This window comes from Pan troglodytes, chromosome 13 (genome assembly GCF_028858775.2).
Source record: "Pan troglodytes isolate AG18354 chromosome 13, NHGRI_mPanTro3-v2.0_pri, whole genome shotgun sequence".
NCBI lineage: Eukaryota > Metazoa > Chordata > Mammalia > Primates > Hominidae > Pan > Pan troglodytes.
The window spans coordinates 74,504,738-74,517,284 of NC_072411.2; the positions used below are offsets into that span (position 1 = coordinate 74,504,738).

General features: G+C 44.5%; 1 protein-coding gene across 6 annotated transcripts in view; it reads left to right on the forward strand.

Moving 5' to 3' along the window:
• The window catches only part of ITGA6 (integrin subunit alpha 6), an 80,177-nt gene that overhangs the window by 28,477 nt on the left and 39,153 nt on the right, over positions 1 to 12,547 (forward strand). For all 6 annotated transcript variants that reach the window (XM_016950041.4, XM_515909.7, XM_003309416.6 and 3 more), the window contains exon 2: positions 11,084 to 11,208. Coding sequence is in view for 5 of the 6 variants with exons in the window: in XM_515909.7 (XP_515909.3) it covers positions 11,084 to 11,208 (125 nt within the window). In the remaining variant the exon portion in view is untranslated. The remainder of the gene's footprint in view (positions 1 to 11,083; positions 11,209 to 12,547) is intronic.

Consider the following 12,547-nt stretch of genomic DNA (forward strand, 5'->3'; position numbering starts at 1 on the left):
GTAGAGAGTGATGGAGAGGGTTAACCCAGAACGTGCCCTTTGGAAATACCTAACCTGAAATACTTTTACCTAAGCCATTGTTAGGATCTGAGTTCTTGGTGTCTGAGCACAACTGAATGTGAATAAGAGGCTGTTTGGATTTCCTGCTGTGGATGGCAGGATGCTATTCACAAAGAAGCCTATGTCCTGACCCTCCAGACCTGCTGCTACATTAGGTTAAATGGCAAAGGGGCATTAGGTTGCAGAAGGAATCAAGGTTGCTTATCAACTGATGTTAAAATCAGGGAAGTATCCTGGATTATCCAAATGGGCCCAGTGGTTCTTGTAATGTGGAAGAGGGAGACTTGAAGATGCTCGCCCGCTGGCTTTACAGATGAAAGAAGGAACCATGAGTCAGGGAAAGTTTTCCTGTTGGGCACTAGGCTTAGTACCTGAGTGACGAAATAATCTGTACAGCAAACCCCGGTGACACGAGTTGTGCTGCATAACAAACCTGCATGTGTACCCCCAAACCAAAAATAAAAGTTAAAAAAAAGCTGGAAAGGGCAAGGAAACAGATCCTCCCCTAGAACCTTTAGGAAGGAATGCAGCCAAGTGAGACCTGGGTTGGCCTGTGGCCCTAAGGAACTGTGAGATAGTAAGATAAGATGAAGGCTATTATAATAACTGTGTTTTAAGCCACTAAGTTTGCGGCCATTTGTTAAAGCAGCAATAGAAAACATCCTGCCTACCCAACTCAACGTCTCATTGCATAGGTGGGTGTTACCACCAAGTCACTTGGCAGTGACGACCTCTGGTGCTTGCTTTGCTGCTCACAGAGCAGTGGAGAGTGGCTCTTACTAATAATGCCTCCAGGTAAATATTGCTCAGTAAATACTTACTGAGGGCCTGCCACGTGCCAGACCTTGCTCTCAAAGCTTGGGATAACTGCTGGGTGAAAATGGTAAGATGTGTGCCCTCACCAAGTTTCATTCTAGATGCCTCTCAGCCCTGCCCCATGGAGAAGGGCCAGCAAGAGTGTGAATTTCACATCCAGACACCAACCCTGACTGCAGCTGCTGCTAAATAGTTGTGAACAGCAGTGACTTTTCCCTGAAAAAGAAGTCCCTTCCTTATCTTAACTACTTGTAGGAAAACATATATATACTGAAATAGTTTCCTTCCAGGTTATTCTGAAATGATTCTTTGGGACTGATAAAATGGGACAAACTGAATACAATAATAGTTGCTGAAGCATAGCTCATTACTGCTGGATAGAACCTGTTGTGAGTACAGAGTTCTCAGATGTCTTTTTAGATCTCCAAATCAGTCACCAAAATAAGGAAAATAGTTTTTTTTATAACTTAAAGTACACACACACCAACATGCATATAGGCTAGAAAGCCTGATATGAGGTGTTAGTCTGGTAGATTGATTTCTTGTTTAAAGGGAGAAGAGTTTACAGAGGCAGAGGCACAGGGTTTGGATAAACGCACAAACAAGCTTTAACGCCTCCTCTGCTTTTCTTCACCAGGTGGGGAAGGCAGGGAAGTGGGGGGACCCTTAACTAAAGGAGGAGAGTAAAGACTAAGCAGTCGAGGCAGGCCACCAGGTTTGCTGAGGGCAGCCAGGAAGTGGTAGAGGGTGTGGACATTCCCTGTTAATCACTGGCCCTTAGAGAGCAGGCACTTCCCCCTGGAGCCAGAGGAGAGAGAGTACTTCTGTCAGTGGATACCTGGAGGGTCAAGCTGCGGGAAAGGAGAGGGACTCTTATAAGGCCAGTGAGCTTTGACCAGATGAGCTTACCCTCAGGTATCCTGATCATGTGGAGACTGGCCATATGGCTTCCCAGACCAAAATAACTCACCTGTGCCTGTGAAACCATACCAGGGCCAGATGCAGCCGCACTGTTGAGATTTGAAGCGTGGTGCTGTTGAATTCAAGCTGCTGCATCAGTCAGGTTTCTTTGCCAGCTTTCTGTCCGAGCCTGGGGTGACCATATCATTCGTCTTCCAAACTAGGACACGTTTAATGAAAGGGAGTGGAGTGAATGTTCAATTTTTAGACAACAGGTATGATCCAGGACTGTCCTGGGGAAACCTGGACATATGGCCAGCCTAGCTAAGGCTAGAAGCGTTAACCATTCCATTGGATGGTCTGATGACCCAAAATGGCTAAGTACAACATAGCCTGTGTGTGGAAGGGCCTCAGCACCCCCAGGAAGAGAGGGATTGTCCCAGGTGCCCTTGCTAGCATATGTCTGTGCCCATAGCATAGACAGCTCTCTGATGTAGGGGTCTAGAATAGGTGTTTTCTTTATAATCCAAATACAAAGCAATATTTATTTTTACCCCAAAATTATTCTCCTTGTATTTGAACATTACAAAATTGTTCTCTTATGAGAGCTGCCCTTCTGACTACTTTATTTTGGAATGACACAGTCATCTGTTCTAAACACCTTGGCTAATCTAAAAGGACCTCAATCCATTTTAGTTGTGAATGCTATAGAGGTTAACTTTGGTTTTAAATAAAAATAAATAATTTAAAGAAGGAGGCAGGTCACTGTGGTGGCTCACACCTATAATCCTAACACTTTGGGAGGTTGAGGTGGGGAGATCACTTGAGGTCAGGAGTTCAAGACCAGCCTGGCCAACATGGTGAAACCCCATTTCTACTAAAAATACAAAAATTAGCCAGGCATGGTGGCGGGCACCTGTAGTGCGAGCTACTGAGGAGGCTGAAGCAGGAGAATCGATTGAACCTTGGGAGGTGGAGGTTGAAGTGAGCCGAGATCACAACACTGCACTTCAGCCTGGGTGACAGAGCGAGATTCTGTCTCCAAAAAAAAAAAAAAAAAAAAAGGAAGCAAAGAAATTTAGTTCACATTCAATACTCATTCCTCAGGATTTAGCATCGTAATTGCAAGTACTGGATGTTACAAACTTTAAAACATCCTGGAAATGTTCTAGAAAACTGGGTTAGGCATTGCTCTCTGATGAAGTAATATCAAAGAAACATACAGAGTTTGATTAAAATTGCTTGATGAAATACAAATAAAATTATTTTTAAATGAATGTTTAGTATGTGTGATTTTAAATGTTTGTATAAATTGAAACGATCAAATGTCAGTTGACTTTCATCTGCATTCATAAAGCTTAAATATATATGTTAGCCAAAAAAAAGTTTGGAATGTTTTTCCCCGTTATATTCATTTATTTAGGCATACATAGTATGTGAGGAGTGGTAGTCATGATAAGAGAGACATTGTGGTAACAGCTGGGGAAAGTCATCCCCCTTCAAACTGTGGGGGAAACTAGGCTGGGATGAAAATCTGATGCAAGAAATGATTGTATTTTGACTTGTGGTTCCAGATGGCAAACTAGGTATATGGTTTTGCTTCCTGGCTCCTCAAGGCTCCCTAATAGTTCAGAGATTATGAAGAAGCGGAAAGCAGATGGGATCTGGACTTATGACCTTAGCAGGGGAAGGAGCCAAGTCTAGAGTTCATCATGTGCCCCTCCCCGCCCCCCAACCAAGAGTGATCAGGTAAAGCAGGGACTAGGAGAGAGGAGTGGGTCTGGAAGTGAAGGACCACACAGGGGTCCACAGAGACCAGGTGATTCCATCATTCCCTACCTCTGTCTGGAGTAGGGGCTGCTGGCACTTCACACCCTGGCTGTGGGGAAAATACCAAACCCATAGCACTTTCTGGGGACAGGCAGATAGGGGAATGTTGACATGTACATGTTTTACAGAACTTAAATTGATTACAATGCACAAAAATAATGAATTCTTTTTTTTTTTTTTTTTTGAGACCATCTTTCTCTGTCACTCAGGCTGGAGTGCAGTAGTACAATCTCGGCTCCTGAAACCTCCATCTCCGGGGTGCAGGCAATTCTTATGTCTCAGCCTCCCAGATAGCTGGGATTACAGGCGTGAGCCACCGCACCCGGCCAAGAATGAAGTCTTTATAGAAGTAGATTAGGCCAAGTCATGACACTAAAAATAAAAAAATCCCTAAAACTAGGGCTTCTAGTGTGAATGCTGGGACCCCAAGAATTAAGCTGTCCTCATTCTGGCACTTGAAGAGTGGTTTGCAGTCTGGTAACTAGCTGGCTACCCACTCAGCCTAAAGCGAATCCCTGGAGTCAGCAGCCCCACCCAGGACTCCCTTTCAGAATTCCTGCTCAGGGTGAGAGCGAGCCAGAAATGGACCTTTTTATACAACATCAGAACAAAAGAGAACAGGGATTATCAGGCATGTGATGAGAGCTAGCAGCATAAAAGGCAATGGCCGAAGTAAACCAACAGAAAAACTACAAGAAACAGATAATCCAGGAACACAAAGAACTGTAGGAAAACTTCTAGGCAAAATGCTTAGAATTTTGGGAACATGTTAAACCCACAGAATAAGATTAGGATCTGTTATGTAAAAGGCACAGTCAGAACAAAGAGCTCTTGAAGACTGCAAATGTGACTACTGAAATTAAAAATGTCAGTATAAATACCAGAAAATACAGTTGAAAAATCTCAGAACCACAGAGAAGGAGGGAAAATGAGAGAAAGGGTAGATTAACCCAGGAGGTTCACCACCTTACTAGTTAACAGAGGTTTCAGAAAGAGGACAGAAAACATACAAATGAAACGATCCACACACAATAAAAAGAGTTTCCAGGAAATTCATGTCCTAAGTCTGTGGAGTGAAAGAGGTCCCACATAGGCTCACCATCATGCTGTTCAGAATGCCTTGGGTAAAGTAGAGAACGTGGTGGAGCACGGTGGTTCACGCACTTTGGGGGACTGAGGTAGCCGGGGCCTCGAGGTAGGTGGATCCCTTGAGGCCAGGAGTTCAAGACCAGCCTGGTCAACATGGCAAAACCCCATCTCTAATAAAAGTACAAAAAGTAGCCAGGCGTGATGGCACATGCCTGTAATCCCAGCTACTTGGGTGGCTGAGGCATGAGAAGCACTTGAACCCGGGAGGCAAAGGTTGCAGTAGGCGGAGATCATGCCACTGCACTCCAGCCTGGGCAACAGAGGGAGACTGTCTCAAAAAAAAAAAAGTTACCCTTTTGAGAATCAGACTAACACCAGAATTTCCACTGGCAACACTGGATACTAGAATTAATTACAGCAGTGCCATCAAGGTTCTGAAGAAAATGTTTTTCAACCTGGAGTTCTACACCCAAACTATCAAGAGTGAGAGCAGCATAAAGACATTTTTGTATATGCAGAGTCACTCAGTTTACCTGTCATATGCTATTAGGACAGTATTTAAGAAAGTAATTCAAACAAGGGGGAACATCAGATCCCAGATCAAATCCAGTTACCCCAGGATAGCCATGAAGGGCTGTTCCAGCATGATCCTGTGTAGCAGGCCCGGCCGAACATCAGGTCTACGTTGCTGCAGAAAGGTCCAGGGGCTCTGAGAAGGGAGTGTGAGCCAAGATGAGATCCTGATTTAACGCGGGTATGGCTTGGGAGCTTAGAGAAGATTGAGGCTTGGATAAAGGTGAACAATAGAAGAAAAAAGAAAGACAATGAGAAAAGCCAAGGAAAGCAAGAGTCATGGTCCAAATGTGAAGTACACAAAGCAATTGATAGAATGTAAGAATAGCAAGTCTGTTTGACCTTAATGCTAGGAACAGTTTCTTTTGAGGCCAAGGGCTTCTGATACTGCTCCCAGACAGAAAAAGGAAAATCAGAATACAGTTTGGTTCAGCACTGAATAATACTTATTTGGCTATGTAAAAGAATAGATGACTGAATTGTGGTTAAAAGGCAAAATGTAAGTGGTAATAGGTCCTGTAAGTGTAAAGGTGTAGCTGGTAGATAGCAAGACATGGAGAAACTAAGAGGAAAGTTTGGAAGGAAGAATCCAAGTGCTCATAGCTTTGTCTCACTAACTAGGGAATCAAGATTTCTGTCAAAAGTTGAAGGGAAAATAGAGGTTTAAATCTTTAAAACTCAGAGTAGCAAATAGAGGAACTAAATCTAGTTATTAAACATAGGATGGGAAGTGGCAAGCAGTTTGTTCTTTCCTTTTCATATTATGGGGCCAACAGTTATTGCCTAAAGCTGATAAATCAATACATATATAATAATCCAGAATTATGGAGAAGTAAACCCAGAATGAAAAGTAAGAGGTTTGTCCAGAGTGTGGGGCTTGGGATGAGTTTGGAATCTGTTGCTTTCTACCGTTAAGTCTTTTATTTTTTGATTTCCTATCATTTGTACTTATTACTTTAGCAAAAATTAAATCCTGAGTTTGAAAATGGGTTAAATGTAGAGGTGACACAATTGCCACAGTAATGCTACTTTCTAACTTTTTAGGTCTTAATTTGGACAAACTAAGCAGGCTGTGTTTTAAATTAAGCAATGATAGTGTTCTTGTTCTAATGGTGCAATATTTCATGTTTCCTCTGACCAGCTTGCATAGCTAGGGGCAGAATCTTTAATCCTTGAGGAAATGAATTATTGCCAAAGACAGTGAAGCAAAGCTGCCATTGTTCTTGGAGTTTTAAAAGTGTCCCAGTGTTTAGAACTTTTGATATGAAGTATTTATGCAAAAGTATACCAGCTCTCTTTGGGGGAGAACTTGAATATATGAAACGGATGTGGCTTACTTGAAGAATTTTGAAATAACCTTGTGTTCATAGCATGATAGTGAGTCCTGAGTCTCTGTGCCCAGAGCTCTGATTAGACTCCAAAGACCTGAATTTATATCATATTCCCAGTTACTGTTATACTTATATCGTTAGATTTTTACATTCCATTTTAGTATCTCAGTGTTTATTTCTTATCGTTAAAGATGATATTGTGGTTTTGAGTTTTGCCTTTTAAGTGTGGGTTTCTGATATGCTGAAATCCCAAGGCAGTTTTTATTTCGGTGCAGCTTTAAAATTCAGTGGAGGTCATTGTCCACTGGCCGGTTTTGAAATGATCTTAGTTCACACCCAGATTCTTGCCCTTTGTTTAGTTTTTCTTGCCTTGACCTCATATGGGAATAGACCTCTCAGGCTCTGCTCTGTTGATTTCTATCACCTCCCTACAAAGGCCCTAACTCATATCCCTTGGTCCCTGTGGCTCTGAAGGTCGAGTTGTCACATAGCTCTTTCCTCCTTCAAACGTACTGGGATGGTCAGTAATGAGTGCTGCAGCTGCCCTGGTCCTAGGAGTTGCTGTGAGCATCCTGGTAGTGCCCAGAGAGTACCTGCTTTTCACACTGAACCATCTGGGTGGCCTGGGCCCAGTTTTTGGCGTTTAAGGGCCTTGGAGGGAAAGGGAAGAAAGCTGGAATTTGAGCATAAATTGGATTTTGTGTGGGCTGAGGGTCCTCCTAGGTGTAGACTGTCCCTCCTGGACCTGTACCCACTCTGCTAGCTCAGGAGCCAACCATGTCCTGAACAGCTTAGACCAGCACCCAGACCCTAAATGACCTAGATTAGGAAGTAGATAGGTTGTTCTCTGCTGTCATTGTTTGGACACAGCTCTATTTACCTTATTTATTGTTCCTGCTAGGCACAGCCTCAGCTAATGGGCTGTGATCTCCTGCCTTTAAAGCTGGTTCCAGGCAGAATTAAGAGCCTTTGCTTGTTTCCCAAACCAGGGAGGGCAGCTTTACCTTGAGGATGAAGGCGCCTCCAGTTGCTGAATGTGGTTGGGGTTACTGTGTTCTCTCATCAAGGTGTAGCTTTACCTTACCTTTCGGTGATGGGTTCTGCCACCTTATCGCGGTGGGTCCCAGGAGACCGGGCGCAACTGGGGCAGGGGCGCCCTCTGCTGCTGGGTGTCAGCTCTTCCTCCCGCGGCTGCCCAGGGGATTTGCAAGGGGCGGTGGAACACCCCTGCTTCCTGCATCCCCTGTGGGACCACCTGAGGTGGAGGAAGGACAGTGCCAGGACCACGTGCAGGCTGAGCTCGCCCAGAGGCGGTGCAACAGCTAACGTTATTCTCTGTGGATACATTTCTCTTGTTGTTTGCAGGTCTCTTTTCGAATCTGTTGTCCTTTTTCCCCAAACCAGCCTGCTGCCCCCATCCTGCCGTGTGGTCTGCTGTCATCTGCAGTAGCCGCCGCATGTAAGACACGAGGACCTCTTCTGCAAGAGCTTGGTGTGGGCATTTGTGAAATTTTGTCACCACACCCCCTGTAACCAGCCAACAAATTCGAGTTAAATGCCTGTTCTTTGTCCCACACATATTAGTTACAGAGAGTGGAGAACAAGTGGCAGATAGAGGCTGAGGGAAGCCAACCCACTCTGAGGGACTGGGCATGTAAATGGGACAACCTCCACAGCTTTTTAAACCACAGGACACCCAAAAGCAGCTGTACCCTGCAGGACACAGCAGGCTACAGAAGCCTGGGGCTCAGAGGATCTCTGACCCTTCGTCCTTTAGCGCTGCTGACCAGGCTTAGCGCTGCTGACCAGGCTGCTGATCCTCGACCCCTTCTTGTCACCCATTGTGTCCCTCTTCTCCCTTTTCTCTGGCTCCTTCCCTTGCAGCCTTTGCATATGCTGTGTTCCTTACCTGGCCACCTCCAGTCCCGCTGTCATCTCTTAGTGACATCCTCCCTTCCTCTCCAGCAGGTGCTGGTGCCCACAGCACTCTGTTCCATCCTCTCATTGCCTCTAGCTCCCTGTGGTTTCATGACCTCATGACCTGTTCACGGATCAGGCTTCCCCAGGCCAGAGATTGAGGAGTGGGGGCAATTCCTTATTCATCCTAGGAGGCTCTTAATCAGCGTTTGTTGAGTGAATAGGTGAACGAATGTGGGAATGGGATAAACAGGAAATAAGCCCTGTGCCTGCCTTAGGTAACTTAGTAGCCACCTTGGGTGTGGGTGAGAAGAGGAAGTGGTTAGGAAGACACACAGTTAAGACAATGGGACTCCTGTGCTGCTTTTTCTAGGCTTCTCTTTGCTGGTGGTTACCTTTACAGGAAATCTCTTACCCAGCCTTCACTCCACCCAACTGCGATAATGCTTTTCTTCCTTCCCCTCTACTTGGCTCTATTATCTTAACTTTATCAGCATACAGAACAGTTTTGGTTGTGATGTTTTATTTGTGTAAGTTTTGCCCTTTCAACTAGATTGTAAACTTGAAATCCTGGGTTTTACTTCCTAAGCAGCTTTGTAAAGAAATGGAGACAACATTGCACCAAGATAATTTTTGTCATGGCCACCCACTAGCTGTGAGATCTTGGGGGATGAGTAATTAAGCTCCTCAAGGCCTCTGTTTCTTTATCTGTAAAACTGGAGGACTGGTCTCTCTCAGGGGCTTCCAGTGTGAAAGTCCTGGGGTTCTGGGCCTCTGATCCTGGCACCCCACTTATCCCTTCCAGCACCCACCACATGACTCCACCTCTGACATCTGCCAAGTACAGTAATTTAACACATTCACCTTATAGTCTAGGCCAGTTCACCTCCCAGGTACTTGTTTGTTGGCATTCCTGGGATCAGGGACATCACTGGAATAGGAGTGGAGCAGACCTGTGGGGACCCTTGTGGCCCCGGCCTTGCCTCTGTCCTCTGTCAAGAAGGTTCAGGCACCAAGGACACTGCTCCAGTTCCTAATTTAAGTCTGTGTATCAGTTCTGTACCTTCGTGTGTGCTGTTTTGTTCCTTCAAATGTAGGGTGGGTTTGGAGGTGGGGGCTGACTGTGACTGTCCAGGGATCTGGGAGGAAGGACAGTGCTGGGGCTATGTGTTATCCATGAGCCACCCCTCCTTCTCTGTCTGGGCATCATCTGGCCCCCCTCCCTGCTTTCCAGGTACACTTGCCTCCCGTGGCACCTGCTGCATGATATTGGTTTTAAAAAAATATGTTGAATCCTTTATTGGAATTATTCCTTTATTGGGACCCAACAGGCATGAAGGTAATAGAGACTATTTGGTTTGTATTTTCATTTGTTTTGCTTTTGCTTCTGAGATTGGTGGGTTTCTTGACGGCCAGGAGTGGCTTGTTTTCTGTTGTAAGAATTTGTTGTTTGTACAGGTTCGTGTTCCCAGTCCTTTTCCTCAGCTCCAGCCTTGTTTCCAAAACTGTCAGCTCTTGGTTTATCTCTGTCCAGTCAGGTGTGTGTTCTTTGTCTTTGTTTCTTGTCCTAGTTGTTCCATGAGTCAGCCAGGCCTCAAAGATTGTAAACCCGATGGTGAGTAAAGGTGTTAGCAAAAGAGACCTAGCAGCAAGGTCGTTGGATCTCTAAAGAGCCTGTCCAGCTGTGAGATGGTGAAATTTTAAGGACTGTGGATTTGGACTGGGGGCCTCCTTATAGGAGATAAAAACACTCGGCCGGGGGGAAGAAGGAATATTACAGTGCCTAGTACATAAGTGGAGCTACACCAGTTGTCCCTGAATCCTTTGTGGGAGACTGATAGGATGAGAGAGGACGAACTCTTGTAATGTGACAAAAGTGCAAGGAAGAACTGACTTGGAAGAACAAACATCAACTTGTACACCTCAGATATATCTGCTTTTTATTTGTCCATTCTACCCTAATAAAACTGGAGGGAAAAAAAAAAGAATTGGAAAGAGGCCAAGGCTGCAAGTGAATAATTCAGTCGAGTTGTATCTTACTTACCGTTAGGTTCTCTCAATTAGTATATAAACTGAAAATCTAAGATATAGTCAGAATTACCCTTGAAAACTACCTCAGGAAGGCACAGTGTTAGAAACTGACATATTATTGCTTATTACATTTAGTGTGGCCATTTTTTCCTTCCATTGTCGCAAGTATTTGGTTTCTTCTCTTGAGTTTCATATGATATCCCTGGCATCATAGGGGCTTAGAGGTTGTATTCTATGAAGAGGGTGTCTTTTAAACACCAGATCATACCCAGCAAGAAATGCTGATACTATGAGAGACAGGCCTGTTTTCCTCGTTTTGGTATCCCCTCTTTGGCTTCCCCTGTTTAGTTGTGTTTGTGCGTTTTGCAGGAACAAGCCATAGGACTCTACATTTGTTCTCACTCACTGCCTAAGCTGTTGAAGAATTAGTGGACTCCTAGACAAAGAATAATCCCACTATCTCCTAGTTCTGACTGATTTAACTGTTAAACGTATATTAAATTCAAATCTCCAAATTGTCTCTGTTTCATCAACAGGTTGCTCGTGGGGGCCCCGCGGGCAGAAGCGCTTCCACTGCAGAGAGCCAACAGAACGGGAGGGCTGTACAGCTGCGACATCACCGCCCGGGGGCCATGCACGCGGATCGAATTTGATAACGATGGTGCGTTCCTTTCCCTCACTCAGCGTTCACTCCGGCAGCTTGCCTGTACTGTTTCCATGAGGGAGGAGAGTGGGGACAAACATTTATTCTTGTAGAGAGGACCTCTTTTAATTGCATCAGACTCGACTGTTTTTTATTTGCCCTGAAAATATTTACTTACTTTACTTCTGAATCATACTGGGATGCCGCGTGTTTTGCTGCTCCTCCTAACCGTGGTTTCTAAACCGATATGGTGTAGGCATGTTGCCACCTAGTGATGTGTTGAGGTTCTGCAGGAGGTTGTGGAAAAACTGATTTCATAGCAATGAAGAGAATGAATGAGCGTATCTTGTATTCATCAGCCAAAAGTTCTCACATGCTGTTAAAATATTTGGGAGAAAGACAGTTTTAAATATGAGACCCCTTTGGAATGAGAGCTGGCTAACAGAGATAAAGTTTTCCCTCCTGTCTCAGATAGAGACTTGTTTTGTTAAGGGCTCTGGATAGGTAGAAGATACCATGAGGTAGGCATGTTGACATCCAATGTACCTGGCTTCTTGTAGGTTAAGCAGAGCAGTTAGTGTACTGAGAAGCTCTAGCCAAACCTCGTTTGATATGTTCGGTCTAAGTAGATTTGCAGATTCGTGTCTATGTTCTTCTCTTGCTTCTTCATCTTTTAGAAATAACATTTGTTGGCCAGGCGGCGGTGGCTCACACCTGTAATCCTAGCATTTTGGGAGGCCGAGTTGGGTGGATCATTTGAGGTCAGGAGTTCAAGACCAGCCTGGCCAACATGGTGAAACCCCATCTCTACTAAAAATACAAAAATTAGCCGGGCATGGTGGTGTACGCCTGTAGTCCTAGCTACTTAGGAGGCTGAGGCGTGAGAATTGTTTGAACCTGGGAGGCAGAGGCTGCAGTGAGCCAAAATCGTGCCACTACACTCCAGCCTGGGTGACAGAGCAAGATACCATCTCAAGAAAAGAAATAACATGTGTTCTTTTATTAGAAACTAATATGTGTTAATTTTAAGAAGCTGGTAAAATACACAGACCTATGAAGAATAAAAAAACCCACTGGCAATCTCAGTATCTAGACTTATTTTTTAACATTTTGGCATTTTTCCTTCTGTCTAAAGTTGTTTAGTTTCATGTTTTTGTAATGATTCAAGATTAAAACTTGTGTCTGTATTGCTACTTATGGAGGAGTGCAAAATTTGGATATAGGTCACACAGTGGGTTTAAATTGATACTGAAATGAGCGCCTGGTGGTGGTTGTGGTCCCCGTCTCTCTGACTAACAGTAACTGTCCTGTTTGGCATTGATACATTGTCAGCTACAAGATCCTAAAGTAAATCTGA